Genomic DNA, 27,619 nt, shown 5'->3' on the forward strand with positions numbered 1-27,619 from the left:
TCAAAAAATGAATGTCAAATTTCTTCCAGATTGCTCGGTAACACTTTTTACTTTCTAATAAAACAGCTAATTTAGAAATAATAATTGGTGTGAGTGCTTTACTAAGCACTGTTAAACAGCTATTTTCATGTTACTTAATCACAATCATGTGTGTCATAAACATATCACCTCAACGGCTGATGAAAGAGCCTCAAGGATAACAAAATGACCAAAACCATGCCCATGTAAATATAGCAAGTTTTATTTGTACTAACAGGTGTTGTGCCATATAAATACTTTGAAAATACAACCCCACCATCTAAAGTCCTAAAAGAATATCTGAGCACTTGCCATTAGCAAACACAGCTAGTCTTCATGAAGCATTCGAAGAAATACATCCCTCTAAAGCACCAACCTTTTCTTATTACAAAAGTCGGACATTTTATAATTGACTTCAAATCATAAATTATATATATATATTTTTTTTTTACATACGACAATCGATCAAGGTGGATAACTATCATATAATATTCGATAAATAACGAAGTAATAACATCAGATTGGTACTGTTTAACATGTATGGCTTTCCTTCCTTGTGGGCAGCTAAAATAACTTGAACGCTGCAGAAGCCATTTCTAAGACAGAGATACCCAGTGATTCAGCAAAACACCAAAATAAAACACTGCAAAAAGGAACTAAACACAGACAGTCCAAGACCGAAACCACAGTCCTCCTCAGTGAAGAGTCGTGATTTTCATGGAGTCAAACTGCACATCTACCTTCTGAGACATTTTCTGTTCTCAAACCTCAAAAGTGGCCTTCTGTTCAAGTTCACAACCGTTGGTTGTGTCGATCCAACTATATTCATGAAGCACTGCAAATCTGTAAGTTACATAGTGCTTTTCTTTTCCATTCATTCTGGATTCATTTTAAGTTCCAACTGAATCAGATGGCCTGGGAAGTGGAATTATCAGAACAGAACACAATTTTTTGTTTTCTCAACAGAACACAATTTTCTGAGGTCTGAGAAACATGTTCCGCATCGTCAGTGTTCCCTTGCGATGGAATCTATTTCATTTTAACACGGAGAAGCCAGTCTTTCAACGTTGGGATATCAACTTGAGTGGACATACAGACTTAATGCAACAGAACTAAAATAGAACATACATACTCCATCTAGGTGCTATTCAGAAGCTGTGATGTAGAGGTTTAAAAAAAAAAGTGGTTTAAACTATGACCTCCAGTGGGCGATCGAGATAAGACAAACAACCACCTATACAAACTATAACGTATTTTTCATAACTGTATTGTTTGCATGTTGATGTAGGCCTATAGGGAAGGTAGGACATGGGGAAATAATGAACAATATTTTTTTTGTTTTTAAATTTGTTTAATAAGATTAGTACAGATTTTCTCAGGGGAACCCACATAGGGCCCCGACCCCAAGTTTGGGAAACACTGTACTAACCTCTCTCTGCTTGCGTCCCCTGTTACTGGCCCAACAGTCTAACCTCGAGGCTACCTGCCGAGGCTACCTGCCGACGTTTACGTGCATTTACCATCCACCACATCCCAGGTCAGCAGAGTCTAGCATGCTTGTTGTTCATGTAAACACGGCTGGAGATGGCTGGTAAGTAACAAACAGCTGCCTCATTATTGTTGCTTAAAGATGGAATAATAAGTTGGGGAAACTGTCCGCCCCACAGCCTTTGTTATAGTTTTAGTTTTTTGGGGCAAAACAGAGCCTGGGGAGCATCGCGCAATGATGTCCGAGGGAAAACTTCTTTGTCGTGGTAATATCACAAACGGACGTGGCTGTTTCACCATTAAGGATTCCAGCTTTAAAGGTAGGTAGTAACGTTGCTGGTGTGAGCTGGCTGACCTGACCAATCCAAACCGTTTCCAAATACCACAGAAAAAAGTGCCAAAAGCTCAAATAAACAGATGACTAAAACACTAACACACATTCACAGTAAATACACATACCAATCCGATTACTTCACCCTTTTTCTAACAATTCTCTGGAGGGCTATAACATGAACGTTTCAGTCTTTGCTTCTTGTGTTTTCTCTGACATGGATTTAAAGGGTTTAAAGTTGACATAAAACATCCTGGGGGATCCTGGTTTCATGCCCTTTAACAACTGATTTAGGATCAGTTATCTAACCCAACTGCACCATCTCTAGATCAGTATACTTTCACCACAGAAACATCTAAGTTGAGGCTGCTGAGGGGAGGACAGCTCATAATAATGACTGGAACGGAGCGAACAGAATGGCACCAAACACATGGAAATCATGTATTTGATGCATTTGATACCATTTCACTTATACTGCTCCAGCCATTACCATGAACCAGTCTGTCCCAATTAAGGTGCCACCAACCTCCTGTGATCTAAGCCCAGTGGGTGATGTAGCAGATGGTTCAGTGCATCGCTACTGCCTTCCTGAGAAGTTCTGTTGCTCTGGATGCAGAAATGCCTTAGCCGTAATGGGTCCGACACATTGACGGTGCTTGTTGAGTTACAGTGCAGACGGTTGTGAGTTTACACTCCAGTTCGGGAAGAATTTCCACTCTGTCACGTCCGCATGTTATGGAAACTCCTTTTGTCTGGGTGGATTAGTTAGTTGTAAACAAAGAGTGTCCCTTGAGACAATTGGGCCCCTAAAGTGAAGAGCTCCTGTAGTCATGGCTTGGTTCCTGTGAGAGACTGCAGGCCTTTCATTTTGCAACAGTGCATTTTGGGAAGTGGAGTTTTCAAGGCATGTGGTGTTTTCATGTCCCCTTCCTGAGAGAGGCTGTTGAAGTAGCGGAACAGCCGATCACCTGCAGAGGACAGAGACAAGTGGCAAAATGGAGTCAGATCACAGATCACACCAAGACACGTTTGTGTGTGTGCGCGCGTGTTGCTGAGTGTCAGTGGTCTTTCTATGAGTGTATTTGTGTGTGTGCAAGTATAACTCCGACTGTGTTTCCGAATGTGCAAAAATGTCCGTTTGTGCGAGAGTGTGTGAGTTCATCTTTCGTGTGTGTGTCAGTGTGTCCTCACGTCTCACACGTTGCAAAGGCAACAGAAGAAGACGAAGTAAGTAAAGAGAACAGACAGGCAGGTAGAGAGTGTCCAGGAGGGCCTGCATGTGGTCATGATTGGCAGGATGTTGACATGCCATATGGAGACACACGACTGTTTACCCCGAGGGGGGCGTCAAGATGTTTTTGTTTTCCTGTCAGCTCCTCGTACCAAGCCCGAGAAAGAGCCATCTGACACAGACGCCCAAGTATCACTGCCTCGCCTTTAGTGTTTCAAACACCGATTTCTCTTTTGGATTCTCGGAGCTGGGAGCAGAAAGGAGTGGCGAGAGATTTTTTAAAAGGTCGAAATACCTTTAGTATTTTTGTTATTGACAGGATAGCGGGAATGCAAAGAGAGAAAAACGCATGTAAAAGAAGCACAGACAGTAAGGAGACAGATTCTATTTCTATGCATTGAATCCTATCCGATAGCTGAAATCCCGATAGATAAATTGGGCCAGGGGACATATAGGGGAACATTAGCACTCAACCAGACTCTGGCACAGGTGAGGAATTATAAAAAGGGGAGAACGGTCACAGCAAAACAAAACCCAAACAAAAAGTACCATACTTGTTTGGAGGCCTCTGTGGAGGAATGGACTTTGTTTTCAAAATGTCCGTTGTACTGCAGTATCCCTGTAGAAACAAGAGACATAGCAACACTGTAGAATTCCAAGACCTTCACAACCAAAAATACTGAACTTAATAATGCAACAATCACTTAAGGTACTGGTTCTATTATTTCTAGGGCAATATTCCATTTGGATTTCAGGTTAATATTGCCTTGGAGTGACATGCAGGGGAGAAAGTGATGGATTTTCTGCTTGTTCTATTTTTTAGTCTCCCATTGACATTGTGTTCAAATGATAATATACACCATTTAGCAGACACTTTTATCCAAAGCGACTTAGTCATGCGTGCATACATTTTACGTATGGGTGGTCCCGGGAATCAAACCCACTACCTTAGCTTTGCAAGCACCATGCTCTACCAACTGAGCTACAGAGGATCAATGGTCACTGTGCTGGTGGCCCGGCATCTTATTAGCATGCACGCACACACTCACACACACACACACCCACACACACCAATTACATCCCCATAACTGACATCTGATTAATAATGTATAAAACATTTCACAGGTCAGTGTCACAAGCAAATATGTTTGTTCAAAGTTGAAGGACTGCCATCCAAGGACAAAATCATATACAAGGGCAGACATGCATGCAAACACACACACAAAAAAACACTTCGTAAAGAAATGTAAATTACTTTTTTGATGGTTTTTCATCATTAGTGTGCAAATCTGTACTCGCACCAGTCCAGTCAGCCTATGCTTACACAAATCCAATTATTTGGAATGATTATAGACCAAATCAGAATGTTTATAAAGCTGTCTGGTAGTTCAACACCACTCTCTTGCCTCTATTTTTCTAGGTTGATAGCTAGCTAGATAGTTTGCTTCATTTATGAAGGAAATGCTAGCTAGCTAGCTGACCTACATTGCAGCTGACCTGTTAGTCACAGTTAGTGAGCCAGCTGGCTCTAATTGCAGTGTTTGATAGGAAGCTAACCTGTTCCATTTATAAAAATAGTGACAATTATCTCACACAGCGGGGATGTATTGTGCAAAAACAGTAGCTGGCTAGTTAGTTTATTGTGTTTTTCTTCCAGAATGTAATTGAACAGAATTAAGTCATATCGTGATAGCGTGGAAAGAATAGGAGTCAGTGTCAAGGGGCTGTGGGTCAGATTTGAATCCACGCAGACACAGGTATACATGTGTGCTAGAAGCGGCGAAGCCAACCGCTAGACCACCTAAGCCACAAAGTACAGGGCTCATTAGTACATCATGTGCCATTAATCTGGGGGGGGGGGTGGAGCTTCCTTCAGGGCAGTGGATGGCAACTTTCGTACCAAATCGCGGTGGTGTACCTCCCAACAGGCCTGACCCACCCCCTGGCTGCCTGGGAAGTAGCGCATAAATTACTGCAAACTTTGATGTGCCCTTGGCCAGCGCTCCTGTGTCACATGTCAGGTGTGCTCCTCTCGCTCTTTCTCTCTCCATGTCTGTATATTGCTCTCACTGGGTCACTCTTTCACTGCCTGTTTCTCCCTCTCTTTCCTCTGTCTCTCTCTCCTTCCCTGTACTTGCTGAGCTTTCCCCCCACTGTCACTCCAATTGTGTCAGGTCTCTCTGATGTCCTGGCCATGGAATTTACTCTGTGTGTGTGTGTGGACTTGCCACCTCTATCATTCTCGTTCGCTCAGACACACACAAACTGCCCATCTGTGTCACTGTGATCCATGCATGCACATACTGACACATCTACACACACACACCACCCCAGGACCTACACACAGGTCAACACTAGACAGAGACCTATTCCTTGACTGGTACTATCACCGGCAGAAACATGTCCTTCTGTCGGCCTTGGTACACATGTTTCCCAAAGCTATTAGCATTCATGCCAAAACACTCACAGAAAAAGAGAAGGTGGAGGACAAATATATATAAATATTTTTAAAGGTCACGTTATTAAATGTGACTCAAAGGGCTAAAGAGGATGATGATGATATCTACGACGACAAGCTGCAGGTTAGAGTTGCTACTCTCAAAATGACCTTAGCGTACAGTGTAAAGGACATGGTCAGTTTTGTGAATGTCTGTCTATCTTTCTGTCCCTCTCAGTGTGTCTGTATACATGCTGAATTATGTAGGGCTGTGGTGAACATTATAAAACCATTTTCACTGCCAATTAATGGACTACATTACCCAACACTCAATCCCTCCTTACCTTGTGGGTCAAGCCTGGGATCTACAAAGCCCCAGTGCTGGTGGAGAGCTGCCAGCTCGTGGGGGCTGTAGTTCTTCAACAGACCCAGGATGCCCATGTCCATCGGGGTGTCTCTGCTGTTCACAGCAGTCGACTCCCTCTTCCCGTGGCCGAGGAGGGTGGTGGGTGCCAGGTACCCGCTGCCGCCCTGCGCCCCAAACATGTTTGTGACTGACCAAAGGTCTTGACCATTCAGGGCTGCAGGTGGATCCCGTGGACGGCTGTGGGGGTGTGGGTGGGGCTGGGGGTGGGGGTGGAGGTGAGTTCTGCCTGGGGTAAGATGGGACGCGTGGTCGGCCCAGCCATGGTTCCTGGCGAGAATAAAGCCGAGGCCCTCTTGCGGAAGCAGGCTTCCCTCGGCAGCCGCCCGATAATGTCCGGTTTTGGGGCTGCTTGTCGACTGCTGGGAGAAGCCTTGAATGATGGTTGAGGCGGTGGTGGTGGCGGCAGGAGCTTTGGGGTGGGCTTTCGTTTTAGATCTGACGCTTTTATTTGCCACCTCCTCCATATGGGTTGAGCGGCTCGACTTCTTTTTTTGAGGTAGGAGTGACTTCCCACCACCAGGGGGAGACCTTGTAGAGGTACGCGACGCTGACACCATGGCCTGGCTGGTGTTGGGCTGGGAAGTAGTAGTTGTACTGCTTGTGTGGGTCTTTGGCCTCTTGGTGCTTCCACCTGAAGGATGTGTGGCGGTGGAACCTGGGGCTTGTGTGCGCTGGGCCCGGGGGACTGAGAGTGCCGGGCAGTCTTTGCCCTCCAGAAAGGGCGGGGGCCCCGTGCGCCGTCCAGCAGCCTTGGGGCCCCTGAAGCCGGTGACGCAGGGGGCCCACTTGGGGGCCAGGGAGCTGCCACTATCCACCCTGTGGGCCACACGCTGGTGGATCCACAGCACCTCCAGGTAATGGGTTGTGTGGGAGCAGAACGGACACTGGTGTCTGACCAGCTTACCCTCAGACGCTGCTGCCACAGGATTCACACCGCCATCCTCCTCCTGGCCATCGGGTGGGGCAGACAGGTTGAGGAGGCTGGCGTAGATGATGGCATCCTGAGAGGATTGCCCTTTGACTTTTAGGCTCCTCGACTTCTCCGACTGGCAGCTTGATGCTGCCCTCTCCTGGCCAGGAGGACAGACGTAGGGATTTGTGTAGGGCTGGCTGAGCAGTGTGCTCTTCAGCCGGAGATATTCCACGTAATCTGAGGCCTTGGGAGCGCCGTGGTTTGGTTCTGCCATAATAGCTCCCAGTATGTGATGATGTGCTTCCCTGACGTCCTTGTGCTGCTTGTGCATGTGGGATGTGAAGGAAGAGGGGTCACTGGTGTAGAAGTCACAGTGCTCGCAGAGGTATGGCTTGGTATCTGTGGATTGCAGAGTACAGTTAGACTAAGCTCATATTGAAAAACAGACATTTTAAGAAAATGAGCTTCAGCAAAGTATGTAGATGTAATAAGTGCTAACATGATATAACAAACATGTGGATGAGAAAGGAGTACATTGTCATGCTACTCTCCATAGGTCATTTACCTATATGAATGTTACAGAAAGGGTTATGCTCCATTCAGCAATGTACCAGATGTAAAGGCCTTTCATATTTCTTTATGTAGGATGAAGGGTGTAATGGGCAATCTATGCCACACGATGGTGCCATAACACCAATGAACTTGCAGTGACAACCTAAAGGCAACTGCTAAACACACATTTTACCTGTATGAGTACTGCTCCATGGCAACTGAAGGACAGTTTTTAACTGGAAAACTGAACTGAAAGTGCTACAGAATTCATAATTATATCTATCACTTTTGCTTATCAATGTCATGAGTGCAATTTCAAACATTAAAAGCCTATTACAAACTTCTGAGTTGCTCGATATGGGCATATTTACCATGTACTTCCGGTTCTTGGTTAATACTGTAATCAAGAGGACTCGGAAGGGAACCATTTATTATCCTATCACAGAGTTTAACAGTCAAAGCAGCATCACTTTTCAGACTGTCTTGTCTCCAATAATCAGTTGCTGTACATGAATACAGATAATTAAACCATAACATAAGAACAGGTTCCTGTTTGACGTACTGCTCAATCTGCAGTCTACTATGCTAAGTATGCTACTCAATCTGCAGTCTACTATGCTAAGTATGCTACTCAATCTGCAGTATACTATGCTAAGTATGCTACTCAATCTGCAGTCTACTATGCTAAGTATGCTGCTCAATCTGCAGTCTACTATGCTAAGTATGCTACATACCTCAGCAGCTCGGGAGAGACATGCGCCCACATACACAGAGGCGTTTAGTTATGCTAAGATGTGTAAATTGATGAATCAACACGTGAGATGTGGTCTCCCTTTTACCACGTGAAAATAGATTGACCATAACTCAGGACTGAGTAGCAATAGAAACCAAAACAAACATGACTGAATCACACTGAAAACTGTGATATACATCAAAGAATATAGTATGGGAATGGAATTTGGTATGGTAATGTCTGAAATTTGGGGGGGGGGGGTCATTGTTATTGCTGTAGTAGTAAACAAAATGTTCCCTTTTCAATCAGGATTTTAAGTGTGAATACGACCAAGATGCCCTTTGTCATGTCATTTAAATAAAATAAAATTCTTGTTGCTAATCTAGGCATTTTTTTTTGTCTTACCTTCATAAGTTGGGTCCTTGATACTATTCCTCTTTACGGAAGAGGAAGATAGAGAATCTTCTTGTCTTGGTGTGCTGGGCTGACTGGCAGAGTTTGATTTAGTGGCTGGCTTGATGGACTGATGACCATATTTCACCTTCTTTTTCTGCAATATCCCAAACGTCTCTGGGCTGAGCCCATTCAATAAGGTGCGGCTATTTCTACTGTCACCCTGCTGGTGGGAGATCCCACCGCTGCCACCATTAATGACAACATCCTGGGCCCCTTTCTTCTTCTTTCTTTGGGAGGAATCCAACTGCCTCTTCCGCTTCTCCTGTTTCAGAGGCACATACTCGCCCTTCTCCCGGGCAAACGCCACCTCGGCATCCACCAGCCTCTCCCCCCAGCCTCGGCTTTTATCTGTCACCTCTACCACACATCCTCTGGTGACCAACTGCCAGGCCTGGTAACTGCATACCGGGTCCAGCTCGGGGATCCGTCTTCCGAGATTCCCCTCTATAGCTGCCTCTCCAGCCCCGGCTGCCCTGAGGTTAAGGCATTCCAGGAAGCGCCTCTTGGCGGCGGGTGACGACGAGATGTTGCCGGGGTCTTGCTGCGGCAGCTTGCTGAGGGTGTGGCTCTGCTTGTGGACCCTCTCGTGCAGCCGGAGGGTCTTGCGGTCGTAGAAGAAGTTGCCGCAGCCGGCACACAGCTCGTAGAGACAGTCCTCGTTCACCAGGGACGCCGGCTCCCGAGGGACCCCGTTGAGGGTGGTCTGGGACTCACTGCTGTCGCAACTCCCACCCCGCAGCTGGCTCTTGGCCCGATGAATCCGCATGTGACTCTGGAGAAACCAGGCCTGGCGGAAGCGCCGGCCGCAAATGCGGCAACCGTGGTCCAGGGAGCCTCGATGCTTCTTCATGTGGGCCTTGAGGAGCAGGGCCTGGGGGAAGACCTGGCTGCAAGAGCCGCAGGGAAAGGAACCCGCACAGTCCCCATTGTCCACCCAGAAGATCCCTCCCGGAAGTGAGTCTCCCTCAGTCATGGTTTGCGGCTCGTCCTCCTTGCCGTCATCCTGGATGACTGCTTCTTCGCCTTTCTTCTTGGAGCTTTTCGTCTTGCCATTGACTTTGTGCTTCTTGGCCGAGGTGCCATTGGCGAGGTTGTCGGCGGGACTATCCAGTTTCTTAGGGTCCCCCTGTGTTTGTCCTTGCTCCCCAACCCTCTCATCACAGTCCAACTTGCCCAGGCTCCGGTTGAGCAGGCCCAGCTTGTGGCTGCGGATGTGGGCTTTCAGGTTGCCCTTCTGAGCAGCCCGGTGTTCACAGTAGGGACACTTGTAGGGCTTCTCCCCAGTGTGCCTGCGCATGTGCTGGGACAGCGAGCTCAGGAGAGGGAAGCCCCGTCCACAGAGGCCACAAGTGTGGCCAGAGACCGTCGCATCGTACTCCTCCTGGTCACTCTTGACAGCGTCGGCTTTGCTTTGGTCCGCCTGCTCCTGCTTCGGCTCCACCTCCATTTCCGGCCCCAGGGCTGTGGTAGCTCAAGTATCCCTGATTAAGAAAACTAACCCGTGCGTTGCAAAGTCATAAGTTTCTCATAGTGATTGCGATGGGGGACATGTTTGTAGATATTGCTTTACTTCTGTTGTTGGAGGGATTTTCTTTAACCGACATTAAGACTGGAGAGATGATCATTGAAAAACACCTGAAAACACAAGAAAAAACTATTAGAAAACATTTAGAATCTAATAATAGGTTATATGATAATCACACAACCAATGCAGTAACTGACATCGGGTAGGCTATATTTTAAACCCAGAGACAGACAGAGACAGAAAGAGCGCAGTTGGCACAGTCACCAGGAGGTCAAATAGAGAGGAAATGCTATCATGCCACAATCATCAATAACAAAGCAACTTTGTCTAAATGTCACGGCCCTCAAAAGAAGTAGGCCAAAGTGCAGCGTTGTGAGCGTACATTTTACTTTTATTTTAGTAAATGTCGCCAACAAAACAACAAACGAAAAACAACCATGAAGCTTACAGGGCTATAGTGCCACTAACAAATGACAAAAGGGGAAAAGGCTGCCTAAGTATGATTCACAATCAGAGACGACGATAGTCAGCTGTCCCTGATTGAGAACCATACCCGGCAAAAACATAGAAATACAAAAACACAGAACATATAATGCCCACCCCAAATCACACCCTGACCAAACTAAATAGAGACATAAAAAGGCTCTCTAAGGTCAGGGCGTGACACTAAAGGACTAGCCTCTTTAGAATGATGGTTGCTAATAAATCAAAATGACACATCCCGTTCTCTGGTATGCTCAGTTAATAAAATAATTTTTACCACACCCTAACAACAGTTTGCAATCATTTGAAAGAGCTTCTCCCACTGGGCCCCAGTGCAACGTGTTTAAGTATAAGCATTATTACTAAAAAACCTACTTTCTACATCGTCCGTTTCTCACTGTGTATGTTTCACTGTCACAACGTAAGAGGGTGTTACGTCTGTGCATAATTCAGTTTTATAAATGTAACAGTGTGTGTAAGAAAGATGAGAGGGAGAGAATTTGCATGACACTGATTTTGGAATGGCTATTGTCCCGAACAGGATGATTGACAGTTGTCCTTAAAGGAAGCTTATACTGAAAGTGTGTGTGTGTGCGCACGTGTCCTCTGTTCCCCATGCCTTAATTGAGTGTGTTTAGTGAAGCATGAAGAGGTGCATTCAGTCCTGACCAGTCAGGATGAGGCCTCAGGGCCAGTCCATTCCAAACCCCATCAATATGCCATTATCAACAAACTACATTTATTTCTCTCCATCTCATACACACATACACACCCACAGTCATACACACTCACACATGCAGACTGAAACTCAGACACACATACACATGCACTCACACAATCCCAATACTGTCAGTGGATGCCAAGGTCACATTGAGAGTGGTAGTAATATGAAGGGAAATGACTAAATGTGCCATCATCGACAAACAGTAGTTAACCTCACTCCTAGAAGACACACTGAGAGAAAAGCAAAGGCAAAGAAATTATGAAAAGGGGCAAGTGGCGTCAGTATAATCACGAGAATATATGATGAATCTGTTTTCGTAATCAACCTCCAGCACACTAGATCACCTAAAGTCAAATAAAACAAAATGTGTTCCTATATCAAACATCTTCAGAAAAATCATTACTCATGTCTAAGATAAGCATTTATCTTTGTGAAGGGGCATCGGTTCCAAGTTGCTTTTTATTTCTGTGGATGATAGACACACATCCATTACAGCCAAGTAATTGGCAGTAATTTCCAGACCACAGCAGAAGATGTTGGTTTCCTTCTCGAAAACTACAACAGGGAGAAAAGTGCCCAGGCTCTCTTAAAGCCAACGCAGGGCAGGCAGCCTGCGGGAAAGAAACACCATTGTGTCAGCTGCACCAGAACTGTCACATTTCCTCACGTCTCGCCCTCCACCTATCACCAGGGGGTCCTTGGGGTCCTACGGTGGCCATTGTTGGACAATGAGCCCAGCGCCCTACACTTCAGCGCCCAGAAAAAGATGTCTGGGGGTGGGAGGGCAGTGGATTTGGGGGGGACGATGACAAAAGAGACCTATCTATTCTCAGCCGAGTGTGTGTGCGCGCATGTATGTGTGTGTGCCTGTGTGCGTGCGTGCATGCGTTCATGTGTGTGTGTCTCAGCATGTATGTGTGTGTGCCTGTGTGCGTGCGTGCGTGCGTTCATGTGTGTGTGTCTCAGCATGTATGTGTGTGTGCCCGCCACTTTGGGCTTTTCGCTGTGCGCGCTCTACTGGGCGAAATAGAGAAGAAACTGGCATGGGCTCCAGAATGGGAGTTGAGTTAGACGAGTGTGGCGGCAGGTGTTGAGGGCAGACGCTGACGGATTAGCACACGGACCGAGTGGCACAGTGTCTCTGGGTGGGGGGGGGAAGGGAGGGGGGTGGTTAGTAGTAATTAAGAGGTTAAGGTGAAGGCCGGGTGATGAGGGGTTAACACAATAGGGGGATGGTGGGATGATGTCAGAGCGAAAGGAGGCAACAGATGGTAGTGGAGGCCATCAGTCGTGTGTGTGTGTGTGTGTGTGTGTGTGTGTGTGTGTGTGTGTGTGTGTGTGTGTGTGTGTGTGTGTGTGTGTGTGTGTGTGTGTGTGTGTGTGTGTGTGTGTGTGTGTGTGTTGGTTCTTCTACCCCTGTGGGGACCTAAAATCCTAAAAGGTCCACACAAGTATAGTAAAACAAGAAGAATTCTCCCTTGTCCCCATGAGGACAAATGTTATTTTAGGCTTAAGAGTTTAGGGTTAGGTTTACTATTACGGTTAGAATAATGGTTAGGGTTTAGGGTTAGGCTTACTATTACGGTTAGAATTATGGTTAGGGTTTAGGGTTAGGTTTACTATTACGGTTAGAATTATGGTTAGGATAAGGGGTTAGGTTTACTATTACGGTTAGAATTATGGTTAGGGTAAGGTTTAGGGTTATGTTAACTATTACGGTTAGAATTATGGTCAGGGTAAGGGGTTAGGTTTAGGGTTAGGTTTACTATTACGGTTAGAATTATGGTAAAGGTAAGGGGCTAGGTTTAGGGTTATGTTTACTATTACGGTTAGAATTATGGTTAGGGGAAGGGGTTAGGTTTAGGGTTAGGTTTACTATTACGGTTAGAATTATGGTTAGGGTAAGGAGTTAGGTTTACTATTACGGTTAGAATTATGGTTAGGGTAAGGGGTTAGGTTTACTATTACGGTTAGAATTATGGTTAGGGTAAGGGATTAGAATTATGGTTAGGGTAAGGGGTTAGGTTTACTATTACGGTGAGAATTATGGTTAGGGTTTAGGGTTAGGTTTACTATTACGGTTAGAATTATGGTTAGGATAAGGGGTTAGGTTTACTATTACGGTTAGAATTATGGTCAGGGTAAGGGGTTAGGTTTAGGGTTAGGTTTACGATTACGGTTAGAATTATGGTTAGGGTAAGGGGTTAGGTTTAGGGTTATGTTTACTATTACGGTTAGAATTATGGTTAGGGGAAGGGGTTAGGTTTAGGGTTAGGTTTACTATTACGGTTAGAATTATGGTTAGGGTAAGGAGTTAGATTTACTATTACGGTTAGAATTATGGTTAGGGTAAGGGGTTAGGTTTACTATTACGGTTAGAATTATGGTTAGGGTAAGGGCTTAGGTTTAAGGGTTATGTTTACTATTACGGTTAGAATTATGGTTAGGGTAAGGGGTTACGTTTACTATTACGGTTAGAATTATGGTTAGGATAAGGGTTTAGGTTTAGGGTTACGGGTTAGGTGTTAGAGAAAATAGGATTTTGAATGGAAATACATTTAGGTCCCCACGAGGATAAAAGAACATAACGAGTGTGTGTTTGTTTGTTTGTTTGTTTGTTTGTGTGTGTGTGTGTGTGTGTGTGTGTGTAGGTAGTATTTCCAACTAGGCACTCTTGAGGGAATTGTTAGGTCTTGGGTCTTAGAAATACATATAGCAACCTTGACTAGCCTATATGCTTCATCTTTTTTTAAACTCTCTATTTCAATTCAGCATAGTGCTCCCATCATTTTTGACCAATGAGAACAAGCAACAAAAATGTAAGACAGACATCTAGACATACTTAGAAACTAAACAACCCCACCAAACCTTCCTGAATAGAACACACACACACTCCAACACCCACAAACACCCACAAAACAAAAAGAGGCTTTCTTTGAGGGGGTTTAAACACATGCTGTGTCATTTAGTGGAGCGAGAAGGCTTCTGACAGAGTGTGTTGTGTATTCTGACCTCTCTGACATCTGGCTGTTTCTTTATTAGTCACTGTTCGTATGAATCTCTGTGTTCTTCGAAAGCCCAAACTAAACAGAAATGGGCCTAATAGAGAAGACCATGATCTTGAATGATCATTGAATTGTGCAATAGACAGCATGCCAATAGAAACTAAGTGCAAAAAGTACAATCTGCAGTATTTACAATTCAAAACAAATTGTAAGCGTGCCTCTAAAAATATATTAACTCTGTGTTGAACCTTTCAAAGAGGTAAGCTCTATTGAAGATGAGAGGGGCAGTGTTCCCTCGATTGGTCTCCATGAAGGAAGGCAATATAGGCTGGGGGTTTCCAACACTGTCCCTGTAGAGCTGCCATCCTGTAGGTTTTCACTCCAACCCTAATCTAGCACACCGGATTCTAATAATTAGCTGGTTGAAAAGCTGAATCAGGTTATTTATACAACTGGGGTTGGAGCAAAAACCATCAGCAGGGTAGTTCTCCAGGAACAGAGTCAGAGAACCCTGATTTAGGCTGTAGTTTAGCTAGATAACACATTCAACGAAAACAGAGCTGATATAACATGCAATAAAAACAACTGGAAGTGTGATGCTTTAGACACACACACACACACACACACACACACACACACACACACACACACACACACACACACACACACACACACACACAGGAACAAAAAAAAACCAGGATAAACCGATGTAGGATACACACACAGGCGCAGAATGCCAAACATGTTGCTCTGGGCTAAATTTGTTCTTTACAGACCCTCTCTCCCTCTCCCTTTTCTCCCCCTCTTTTCTTTGACAGATGAATAGCCATGTCCAGTCAGCTGTACTCACGTCCAAACCAGCTCAGCACAAACTCCCCATGGCCAGGGCTCTGCTGCTGAGCTAAGAGCCTGTGTATGCATGTGTGTGTGTGTGTGTGTGTGTGTGTGTGTGTGTGTGTGTGTGTGTGTGTGTGTGTGTATACACGTGTGTGTGGTGAGTGAGAGAAAGAGAGCGACAGTAAGTGAATACATGTATGTGTGTGGCTGTGTGCACGCACCAGGGCACCCATGTCTGAGTACGTGAGTACGTGCTGAAGTCATCCACATACACTCTCTCAACCAACCGCAAACTGTGCCAACACAGCCACTAGTGCTAGCATGTGACCGTCCCTATGCTAATGTTATGCTATACAGTGCGCTTCTGTCAGTGTTCCAAATGAGTGTTTTGCCCAATCCCAAATCAACCTCTAGCCCCCTACGCCTATCCAATCCTTACAGATCTAGGACGAAGTAGGGCAGAGTTTCCCAAACTCTGTCCTCAGTGCCCCAAGGGGTGTGCCTTTTGTTTTTTTTTGCCCTAGCAACTACACAGCTCATTCAAATAATCAACCAATCATCAACCGTTGATGAGCTGTGTAGTTGTTAGGGCAAAAACCAAAATGCATCCCTTGGGGCACTGAGCACAGAGTTTGGGAAACTCTGCCCTACTCCGTCCTAGATCTGTAAGGATTGGATAGGTGTACACAATGAGGTGAACATTCCTGTGAGTTTATCAAAGGGCAAGGGGCCGTTATTATGGTATTGCTTACACCTATCTAATAGAGGGTAGGGGTCAATTTGGGATTGGGTGAATGTATCCCAGTGTTAGAATTGTTTTATTTGACCTTTATTTAACTAGGCAAGTCAGTGAAGAACAAATTCTTATTTGTTATTTTTTTATTTCACCTTTATTTAACCATGTAAGCTAATTGAGAACAAGTTCTCACTTACAACTGCAACCTGGACAAGATAAAGCAAAGCAGTGCGACAATAAACAACAACACAGAGTTACACATCAGATAAACAAAAGTACAGTCAATAACACAATAGTAAAATCTATATACAGTGTGTGCAAATGGAGTAAGGAGGTAAGGCAATAAATAGGCCAATAGTATTTACAATTTAGCAAATTAACACTGGAGTGATAGACGTGCAGATAATGACGTGCAAGTAGAAAAGAGCAACAAAAAAAGTAAATATAAACAATATGGGGATGAGGTAGGTAGTCGGATGGGCTATTTACAGATGGGCTGGGCACAGCTGCAGCGATCGGTCAGCTGCTCTGACAGCTGATGCTTAAAGTTAGTGAGGGAGATATAAGTCTACCCCGGTCAAACCTGAACGACGCCGGGCCAATTGTACGCCGCCCTGTGGGACACCCAATCATGTGGGACTACAGTGACGCCTCTCACACTAAGATGCAGTGTCTTAGACCGCTGCGCCACTCGGGAGCCCAAGGTTTCACCCTGATTGTTTTGTAGGTGGAAGGTATAAAATAGCAGACAACACAGAAGACAAGAGCACTTAAAATACAAGAGAGAGTGATAGTAAATTAAGCAACAGAGATAGGCTGGGGGATGCCTCCACTTTGATAACAAAGGGACCCTCTTCTGTCCTAAAGTGTCCCTATTTTGTCTACAGAAGCGACGAGGGTGACAGCCGTCTGTTGCGGTTAGGTCACAGTGTAGAGGCCGTTTACCAGGCTTTGTTTACCAGGCCGTACTGCAGCTCCAGCATCCGCCACACTGACTAATCCACATACCGGAGGCCCACTATGTGAAGACGTGTCAGAAACACTGTGTTATAGATGTATACAAAACACAGACTCACTGTGTGTAGACGTGCAAGAAACACAGACTCACTGTGTGTAAGCGTGCAAGAAACACAGACTCACTGTGTGTAGGCGTGCAAGAAACACAGACTCACTGTGTGTAGGCGTGCAAGAAACACAGACTCACTGTGTGTAGGCGTGCAAGAAACACAGACTCACTGTGTGTAGGCGTGCAAGAAACACAGACTCACTGTGTGTAAGCGTGCAAGAAACACAGACTCACTGTGTGTAGGCGTGCAAGAAACACAGACTCACTGTGTGTAGGCGTGCAAGAAACACAGACTAAATGTGTGTAGACGTGCAAAAAACACAGACTCTCTGTGTGTAGGCGTGCAAGAAACACAGACTCACTGTGTGTAGAAACATGTCCGAAACACATGTATGAAACACCGTATGTCTAGGTAAGAAAGAAACACTGTTTATAGATGTGTCAGAAGTATGTAGATATGTTACACACATTGTCTAAAATGCTGCTTAATGACACAGTACGTAAGAAATATTGGATATAGGTGTGTCAGAAAACACTGTAGATGTGTCTCAAACACTGTGTATACAGGTACGAAACACTTGGTACATTTGTACGAAAAACAGTGCAGTTGTGTGAGAAACGCTGTATATAGATGTGTTACATAAATTCACTTTGTATGGATGTGTTCCACACAATGGGAGTGTTAGAAATACTGTTTATAGATGTCAATCAGCAAAACAGACATATGAGGAAGGATGTCTGGTCACCATTCCCATAACACCACTCTCCCAAATCCACAAAAGAAGATCTAGTAATATATCCCCCAAAAAAAGAAAAAAGGTGATTGTTAAAATAAGAGTAAGACATAGGATGAAGTCTCATTGTTCATGCTTTGTTTAAGCATTATGTTATGGCATAAGAGGTGCCAAATGTGCACTCTTGCAAACACACAGCATGTCTGGCCCTTAAGGCTTCCGGCAGCTGGTGTGGTTATGCTGCTGCTGCCGCTGTGTGTGTGTGTGTGTGTGTGTGTGTGTGTGTGTGTGTGTCTGCGCGCGCGCGTGCGTGCATTTTGGAGGGAAAGACAGCAAACACACATCACACTCCCATTGCCCTCCTTGTTCAACTCTCCGTCCCTGTTACACAACAAATGCACATGGACTTCATAGCATGTGATGAGCTGCTCAATGAGCTGCCTTTTAACATTCCAGGCCTGCTACACCTCTGCAATGTGCTGGAGGTAAGCCAGGGAAGTATCTTGAGCACGGAAGTTGAAGGAATGAAGAAAACACATGCAAAACGCACATTTCTTTTTTTTTTATAACTAGGCAAGCCAGTTAAGAACAAATTCTTATTTACAATGACAACCTACTGAAAGGCAAAAGGCCTCGCGCGGGGACGGGGGCTGGGATTTAAACATTTAATATAGGACAAAACACCCATCATGACAAGAGAGACACCACAACACTACAGAAAGAGAGACCTAAGACAACAACATAGCATGGCAGCAACATGGTAGCAACACAGCATGGCACAAACATTTTATTTATTGTACTCGGTAAGTTGACTGAGAACACATTCTCATTTACAGCAACAACCTGGGGAATAGTTACAGGGGAGAGGGATGAATGAGACAACCGTAAACTGGGGCTGATTAGGTGCCTGCGATAGTATGAGGGACAGATTGGGAATTTAGCCAGGACACCAAGGTTAACACCCCTACTCTTACAATAAGTGCCATGGGATCTTTCGTGTCCACAGAGAGTCAGGACACCTGTTTAAAATCCCTTCCAAATGACAGCACCCTACAGAGTGCAGTATCCCCAATTACTACCTTGGGGTATTGGGATATATTTTTTTAGACCAGAGGAAAGGGTGCCTCCTACTGGTCCCTCAACACCACTTCCAGTAGCATCTGGTCTCCCATCCAGGACTAAATCTGCTTAGCTTCAAAAGCAAGCCAGCAGTGGAATGCAGGGTGGTATTCTGCTGGCAAGCAACAGCACAAAGGCAAAAAGATAGAGACAACAACACATCACGCGAAGCAGCCACGAGTGTCAGTAAGAGTGTCCATCATTGAATCTTTGAATGACGAAATGGAGATAAAACTGTCCAGTTTGAGTGTTTTTTGCAGCTCGTTCCTGTCACGAGCTGCAGCGAACTGAAAAGAGGAGCGACACAGGAATGTGTGTGCTTTGGGGACCTTTAACAGAATGTGCCTGGCAGAACGGGTGCTGTATGTGGAGGATGAGGGCTGCAGTAGGTATCTCAGATAGGGGGGAGTGATGCCTAAGCATCAACCAGTCGTGCCTTTTACTGAGGAGTGGCTTCCGTCTGGCCACTCTACCATAAAGGCCTGATTGTTGGAGTGCTGCAGAGATGGTTGTCCTTCTGGAATGTTCTCCCATCTCCACAGAGGAACTCTATAGCTCTGTCAGAGTGACCATCGGCTTCTTGGTCACCTCCCTGACCAAGACCCTTCTCTCTCGATTGCTCAGTTTAGCCGGGCGGCCAGCTCTAGGAAGAGCCTTGGTGGATTTAAACTTCTTCCATTTAAGAATGATGGAGGCCCTGTGTTCTTGGGAACCTTCAATGCTGCAGACATTTTTTTGGTACCCTTCCCCAGATCGGTGCCTCGACACAATCCTGTCTCAGAGTTCTACAGACAATTCATTCAACCCCATGGCTTGGTTTTTGCTTTGACATGTGCTGTCAACTGTGGTACCTTATATAGACAGGTGTGCCTTTCCAAATCATGTCCAATCAATTGAATTTACCACAGGTGGATTACATTCAAATTGTAGAAACATCTCAACATTACATAGCAATGGAAACATCAAGCACCTGAGCTCAATTTCAGGTCTCATAGCAAAGAGTCTGAATACTTACAGTGAGGGAAAAAAGTATTCGATCCCTTGCTGATTTTGTACGTTTGCCCACTGACAAAGAAAGGATCGGTCTACAATTTTAATGGTAGGTTTATTTGAACAGTAAGAGACAGAATAACAACAAAACAATCCAGAAAAACACATGTCAGAAATGTTATAAAATTATTTGCATTTTAATGAGGGAAATAAGTATTTGACCTCTCTGCAAAACATGACTCAACGTCAACAAAACTAAGGAGATGATTGTGGACTTCAGGAAACAGCAGAGGGAACACCCCCCTATCCACATCGATGGAACAGTAGTGGAGAGGGTAGTAAGTGTTAAGTTCCTCGGCATACACATCACAGACAAACTGAATTGGTCCACCCACACAGACAGCATCGTGAAGAAGGCGCAGCAGCGCCTCTTCAACCTCAGGAGGCTGAAGAAATTCGGCTTGTCACCAAAAGCACTCACAAACTTCTACAGATGCACAATCGAGAGCATCCTGGCGGGCTGTATCACAGCCTGGTACGGCAACTGCTCCGCCCACAACCGTAAGGCTCTCCAGAGGGTAGTGAGGTCTGCACAACGCATCACCGGGGGCAAACTACCTGCCCTCCAGGACACCTACACCACCCGATGTTACAGGAAGGCCATAAAGATCATCAAGGACAACAACCACCCGAGCCACTGCCTGTTCACCCCGCTATCATCCAGAAGGCGAGGTCAGTACAGGTGCATCAAAGCTGGGACCGAGAGACTGAAAAACAGCTTCTATCTCAAGGCCATCAGACTGTTAAACAGCAACCACTAACATTGAGTGGCTGCTGCCAACACACTGACTCAACTCCAGCCACGTTAATAACGGGAATTGATGGGAAATTATGTAAAATATATCACTAGCCACTTTAAACAATGCTACCTAATATAATGTTTACATACCCTACATTATTCATCTCATATGTATACGTATATACTGTACTCTATATCATCTACTCCATCTTTATGTAATACATGTATCACTAGCCACTTCAACTATGCACTTACATACTCATCTCATATGTATATACTGTACTCGATACCATCTACTGTATCTTGCCTATGCTGCTCTGTACCATCACTCATTCATATATCTTTAGGTACATAGTCTTTATCCCCTTACACTTGTGTGTATAAGACAGTAGTTTTTAAATTGTTAGTTAGATTACTTGTTGGTTATTACTGCATTGTCGGAACTAGAAGCACAAGCATTTCGCTACACTCGCATTAACATCTGCTAACCATGTGTATGTGACAAATAAAATTTGATTTCATTTGATTTAGTACTTGGTGGCAAAACCCTTGTTGGCAATCACAGAGGTCAGACATTTCTTGTAGTTGGCCACCAGGTTTGCACACATCTCAGGAGGGGGATTTTGTCCCACTCCTCTTTGCAGATCTTCTCCAAGTCATTATGGTTTCGAGGCCGACGTTTGGCAACTTGAACCTTCAGCTCCCTCCACAGATTTTCTATGGGATTGTGGTCTGGAGACTGGCTAGGCCACTCCAGGACCTTAATGTGCATCTTCTTGAGCCACTCCTTTGTTGCCTTGGCCGTGTGTTTTGGGTCATTGTCATGCTGGAATACCCATCCATGACCCATTTTCAATGCCCTGGCTGAGGGAAGGAGGTTCTCACCCAAGATTCTCAGCTGGCCCCGTCCATCGTCCCTTTGATGCGGTGAAGTTGTCCTGTCCCCTTAGCAGAAAAACACCCCCAAAACATAATGTTTCCACCTCCATGTTTGACTGTGGGGATGGTATTCTTGGGGTCATAGGCAGCATTTCTCCAAACACGGCGAGTTGAGTTGATGCCAAAGAGCTCCATTTTGGTCTCATCTGACCACAACACCTTCACCCAGTTGTCCTCTGAATCATTCAGATGTTCATTGGCAAACTTTAGACGGGCATGTATATGTGCTTTCTTGAGCAGGGGGACCTTGCGGGCGCTGCAGGATTTCAGTCCTTCACGGCGTAGTGTTACCAATTGTTTTCTTGGTGACTATGGTCCCAGCTGCCTTGAGATCATTGACAAGATCCTCCCGTGTAGCTCTGGGCTGATTCCTCACCGTTCTCATGATCATTGCAACTCCACGAGGTGAGATCTTGCATGGAGCCCCAGGCCGAGGGAGATTGACAGTTCTTTTGTGTTTCTTCCATTTCTTCCATAATCGCACCAACTGTTGCCACCTTCTCACAAAGCTGCTTGAGGATGGTCTTGTAGCCCATTCCAGCCTTGTGTAGCTCTACAATCTTGTCCCCGACATCCTTGGAAAGCTCTTTGGTATTGGCCATGGTGGAGAGTTTGGAATCTGATTGATTGATTGATTCTGTGGACAAGTGTCTTTTATACAGGTAACAAACTGAGATTAGAAGCACTCCCTTTAAGAGTCTGCTCCTAATCTCAACTCGTTACCTGAATAAAAGACACCTGGCAGCCAGAAACCTTTCTGATTGAGAGGGGTCAAATACTTATTTCACTCATTAAAATGCAAATCAATTTATGACATTTTTGACATGCATTTCTATGGATTGTTTTGTTGTTATTCTGTCTCTCACTGTTCAAATAAACCTACCATTAAAATGATAGACTGATCATTTCTTTGTCCGTGGGCAAACTTACAAAATCAGCAGGGGATCAAATACTTTTTCCCTCTCTGTATGTAAATCAAATATTTCTGTTTTTATTTTTAATACATTTGCAAATATTACTAAAAACCTGTTTTCACTACATAGTATTTTGGTATTTTACTAGGATCCCCATTAGCTGTTGCAAAAGCAGCAGCTACTCTTCCTGGGGTCCACACAAAACATGAAACATACAGAATGACATAATACAGAACATCAATAGACAAGAACAGCTCAAGGACAGAACAACATACATTATTAATGGAATACTGTGTGTAGATTGAATCCATTTTAGAACAAGACTGTGGGAAAACGAAAGGGGTCTGAATACTTTCCAAACGCATCGTACAGCTCCCCTACGTGAGTTTAAGGCACGATTTTGAGCAATTCTAGGATGTTGTGTATATGAGGTGGCATTTCTTCTATTTTCCTGGTGGGCCTGACAGCGGAGCACAGACCTCTCTCTTTATCTCTGCAGCCTGGAATGGTTGGTGTGGGGGACACAGGAGTATAATCCGGTAGCATTAACTTGCTCTCTAAAAAAAGCACTCTCGACAGGGATTAGATTATCACGGTAAAGACTCTCAGCTCAGACTCTCTCTCTCCATCCAACCCTCTGTCTGTCTCTCTGTCAAGCGCAGTGTGTAAAATAATCTGGAACGACACAAGGGTTAAATACCCAAGTGAGAGCATCTAAAGAAATACAGTCAACATGTCCAATACATATGATCCATCTCATCCAAGTCCATCTAATTTCTCAGACAGCGCATCTTCCACATGTAATTAGTGGTAGCCTGGCAGGCTAATGTTTTGTAGCTCAAACAATGATAGTGTCATTCCACAGAGATTACAATAAGTATCAATTTGCTGATGGTATACTTTTAGTAGAATAAGTGTCAATGTGCTGATTGATACAATTGTAGGTGAAATTGGTGGAGCTTGATGCTGAATTGGTGCTAAAACATGGTGAGAATCCTAGTATCGTATAGCCTGGCAATATGCACCATATTTCTGGATGCATCTCCGTCATAGAAAGAGTAGAGTAAGGAAAGCTTATATAATTCTGAAATGAAAGGCACGCAGTCTAAAGCCGGTAAAACATATCGCCTAAGGCTGTGTAGGCTACATCTACGCTATCACCATTATGTAACTTTATCCAGAAAGTAACTACCCACATAGACAACAGATTAACATCCAATTTTGGTTGCCATTGGATTGAGTTGTCAACAAATGTGAATTCAACTTGAAATAAACCAAACCATGAAATCCTATTGTCGATATGTAGGACAGGAGTCTTTCAAATAGGATAAAAGGCCATATCTGAATTTTTTTCGACAGACAAATTCCCCCTTAAAAACAATTATATTACCACCCAGTCTATCACCATCTTCCACAACAAACAGTACTTAGTCAGTAGTTAGACTGTTTTTAACAAGTAATTAGGCCTATCATGAAATCATTTGCAGTCTATCAATCACTAAATTAAACCGATAGTTTGTAGTAAAAATAAGGAAGGGAGCACTGCTAGGGGAAACAATGGCAGGCAATTTGGTAAATAGAAGGTGCTCTTTGGTCAGGGAGTACAACATACATCTGTGTACTCCCTGACGAAGGCCAAACTGCCGAAAAAAGTCAGAGTTTTTCATCTTTGATCCATTGAACATTCCATACAAATAAATGCATTTGAATGATGGTCTCCCTTGCTTTAAAAAAAAAAAATACATTGTTTGTTGACAGTTTGAGCATCTAGACATCATCTGTGAGGGACCATTCTAATGAAGTGCTATCCAATATGTCCTCATTTCCTGTGTGCAACTAATGACAGCTGGCAGAATCAGGATCAGGTTCCCTGAGGTGGTGCAGTATCTCAACAGCGCCTCATTTAGGAGACTACAGTATAGGCTATAGGTAACCGGACACCCTGAGACCCATCTAATCATGTCTCCTTCTCCCCGTCTCAGAGGGCTGAACAGAAGGGATCTGGGACTGCCTTACCTCCTCATCTCCCATCTGGACAAATGAACAATGTTTCCCCTACAGATGTGAGATCTTAATTTGATACAGTTTGCTATAGCATGAAAATAATCCTGCAGCAACAGGAAAATGTCATTATTTTTTTGTGGATTATAATTAATAGACATTTTTGTAGGGGTTGATACATTTTCCATAAGGGTAAAATGAAGTTAGAAATTTCAAAGTGGAAATTACAAACGTCAGAAGACTTTTTAAACCTAAAATACACTATAAGTTTAAAATGTCCTGTGTTGCAACTAACAAATAGTTAGTTACTTTATAAATGGCACTTTAGGTTTACATATCTTGCAATTCTCATCCCATATGTATATACTGTATGTTATACCACCTATTGCATCTTGCCTATGCCACTCGGTCATTGCTCATATATTCTCATATATTCTCATGTACTCATATATTTATTTCTACATATTCTTCTTCCATCCCTTTATTTAGATTGGCGTGTATTATGTAGTTGTGTAAATTGTTAGATTACTTGTTAGATATTGCTGCACTGTCAGAACTAGACGCATAAGCATTTAGCTACACTTGCAATAACATCTGCTAACCATGTATATGTGACCAATAAAATGTGATTTCTCCCTCAAAACCATCAGAATTAATCTAAGATTTAAAAAATGTAAATACGTTGATGTTTTTTTTGTGAGGAAGTCACACCATTTTACATCTAGCTAAGGATTATTTTGCTTCAATTGTTTGACTATGGTTGCTAAAGCTAGCATACATTTTTACAACATTAGCTTGCTATCAGAGCCAGTGAGTGAAATGATGATGCTGACCAACCCGCTACTAACTTAGTGCTTAACACACATTGTTGAATCTTCCAAAAAAGGCTAGTTGGCAAAAAACTGTAGTAGTGCTAATTCTTTATTATGTGTTCAGGAATGAGCTATTCTGCAGCGACTCATTGCAGTAGCTTCCCGAGTCAGCTGTTGTGCTCAGCCTACCCAACGATATAAAGCAACGTTAGCGATCACGGGGAAACATGCTGATCTACAGTCTGATTTCTGATATCAGTTCCTCTTAAATTTCGGGCCGCATGTCTACAACTTTAGGTTAATTTAAAAAGGCTAAGAAATGTTTATGCAGAGCTAGCTAGCTAGTCAGCTATGTCAGTAAGCTAGCTACAATAGTTAGCTAAGCAGCTGGTCAAGTAAGTTTTGCAGGAGATAGCCACCGCCTTGTTTTTATTTTCTCGCAATTGCAAACTATTTAATCACGGTCACAAAGTTTGTAATAATTTAGCTAGTAATTCTGCCTATTTCATGGAGAGTCATGCGAGAGCGCAGTGATATGTAACGAGTGCCCTGAGAGTCAGGAAGTGAGTTCAGGGAATGAGTGTTTTAAATAAAAGAAACAATGAACACAAAACAGAAACAATGCACTGACATGAAAACAGAGTCAATAACACCTGAGGAAAGAACCAAGGGGAGTGACAGATATAGTGAAGATAATCAAGAAGGTGATGCAGTCCAGGTGAGTGTCACGAGGCGCAGGTGCGCAAGACGATGGTGATAGGTGTGTGTGATAATCAGCAGCCTGATGACCTAGAGGCCAGAGAGGGAGTATACGTGACAGTACCCCCTCACCGAATGCGTGGCTCCAGCCACAAGATGCCTTCAAAGGGGATGAACCCGGGGATCAGGAGTGGACCGGTTACACCTGCTGATGTGCGAGAACCTGTCACGCCAGCTGAGGCATGGGAACTTGTGGAGTCAACTGGGGAGCGGGAACCTGACAAATCAATTGAGGCAGGAGAGTCTGGCGATCCGGTTAAGGTATGAGAACCTGACAAGCCGGTGGAAGCAGGGGAGCCTGGCAATCCAGCTAAGGCATGAAAGCCCGACGTGCCGGCTGAGGCAGGGGAGCCTTGTCAATCCGGCTTAGGCATGAGAGCCTGACGCAGGGAAGCCTGGTGATCTAGTTGAGGTATGAGAGCCTGACGCAGGGAAGCTTGGTGATCTGGTTGAGGTATGAGAGCCTGACGCAGGGAAGCCTGGTGATCTGGTTGAGGTATGAGAGCCTTGACGCGGGGAAGCCTGGTGATCTGGTTGAGGTATGAGAGCCTGACGCAGGGAAGCCTGGTGATCTGGTTGAGGTATGAGAGCCTGTAGCAGGGAAGCCTGGTGATCTGATTGAGGTATGAGAGCCTGACGCAGGGAAACCTGGTGATCTGGTTGAGGTATGAGAGCCTGACGCAGGGAAGCCTGGTGATCTGGTTGAGGTATGCGAGCCTGACGCAGGGAAGCCTGGTGATCTGGTTGAGGTATGAGAGCCTGTAGCAGGGAAGCCTGGTGATCTGATTGAGGTATGAGAGCCTGACGCAGGGAAGCCTGGTGATCTGGTTGAGGTATGAGAGCCTGACGCAGGGAAGCCTGGTGATCTGGTTGAGGTATGAGAGCCTGACGCAGGGAAGCCTGGTGATCTGGTTGAGGTATGCGAGCCTGACGCAGGGAAGCCTGGTGATCTGGTTGAGGTATTAGAGCCTGTAGCAGGGAAGCCTGGTGATCTGGTTGAGGTATGAGAGCCTGACGAAAGGGAAGCCTGGTGATCTGGTTGAGGTATGAGAGCCTGACGCAGGGAAGCCTGTTGATCTGGTTGAGGAATGAGAGACTGACGCAGGGAAGCCTGGTGATCTGGTTGAGGTATGAGAGCCTGACGAAAGGGAAGCCTGGTGATCTGGTCGAGGTATGAGAGCCTGTAGCAGAGAAGCGTGGTGATCTGGTTGAGGTATGAGAGCCTGACGCAGGGAAGCCTGGTGATCTGGTTGAGGTATGAGAGCCTTGACGCGGGGAAGCCTGGTGATCTGGTTGAGGTATGAGAGCCTGACGCAGGGAAGCCTGGTGATCTGGTTGAGGAATGAGAGACTGACGCAGGGAAGCCTGGTGATCTGGTTGAGGTATGAGAGCCTGACGAAAGGGAAGCCTGGTGATCTGGTCGAGGTATGAGAGCCTGTAGCAGAGAAGCGTGGTGATCTGGTTGAAGTATGAGAGCCTGTAGCAGGGAAGCCTGGTGATCTGGTTGGGGTATGAGAGCCTGAAGCAGGGAAGCCTGGTGATCTGGTTGAGGTATGAGAGCCTGACGCAGGGAAGCATGGTGATCTGGTT

General features: G+C 44.8%; 1 protein-coding gene across 1 annotated transcript in view; it reads right to left on the reverse strand.

Annotated features, from left to right (window-relative positions):
* Window positions 1-225: 225 nt before the first annotated feature.
* Window positions 226-27,619, reverse strand: part of LOC135549878 (zinc finger protein 516-like) — a 36,527-nt gene continuing 9,133 nt past the window's right edge. The window contains exons 2-5 of the mRNA XM_064980252.1: window positions 8,536-10,221; window positions 5,850-7,244; window positions 3,623-3,687; window positions 226-2,805 (exon numbers count right to left, since the gene is read on the reverse strand). Coding sequence (XP_064836324.1) covers window positions 2,755-2,805; window positions 3,623-3,687; window positions 5,850-7,244; window positions 8,536-10,033 — 3,009 coding nt within the window. The 5' untranslated portion in view covers window positions 10,034-10,221 and the 3' untranslated portion in view covers window positions 226-2,754. The remainder of the gene's footprint in view (window positions 2,806-3,622; window positions 3,688-5,849; window positions 7,245-8,535; window positions 10,222-27,619) is intronic.

This window comes from Oncorhynchus masou, chromosome 12 (genome assembly GCF_036934945.1).
Source record: "Oncorhynchus masou masou isolate Uvic2021 chromosome 12, UVic_Omas_1.1, whole genome shotgun sequence".
Taxonomy (NCBI): domain Eukaryota; kingdom Metazoa; phylum Chordata; class Actinopteri; order Salmoniformes; family Salmonidae; genus Oncorhynchus; species Oncorhynchus masou.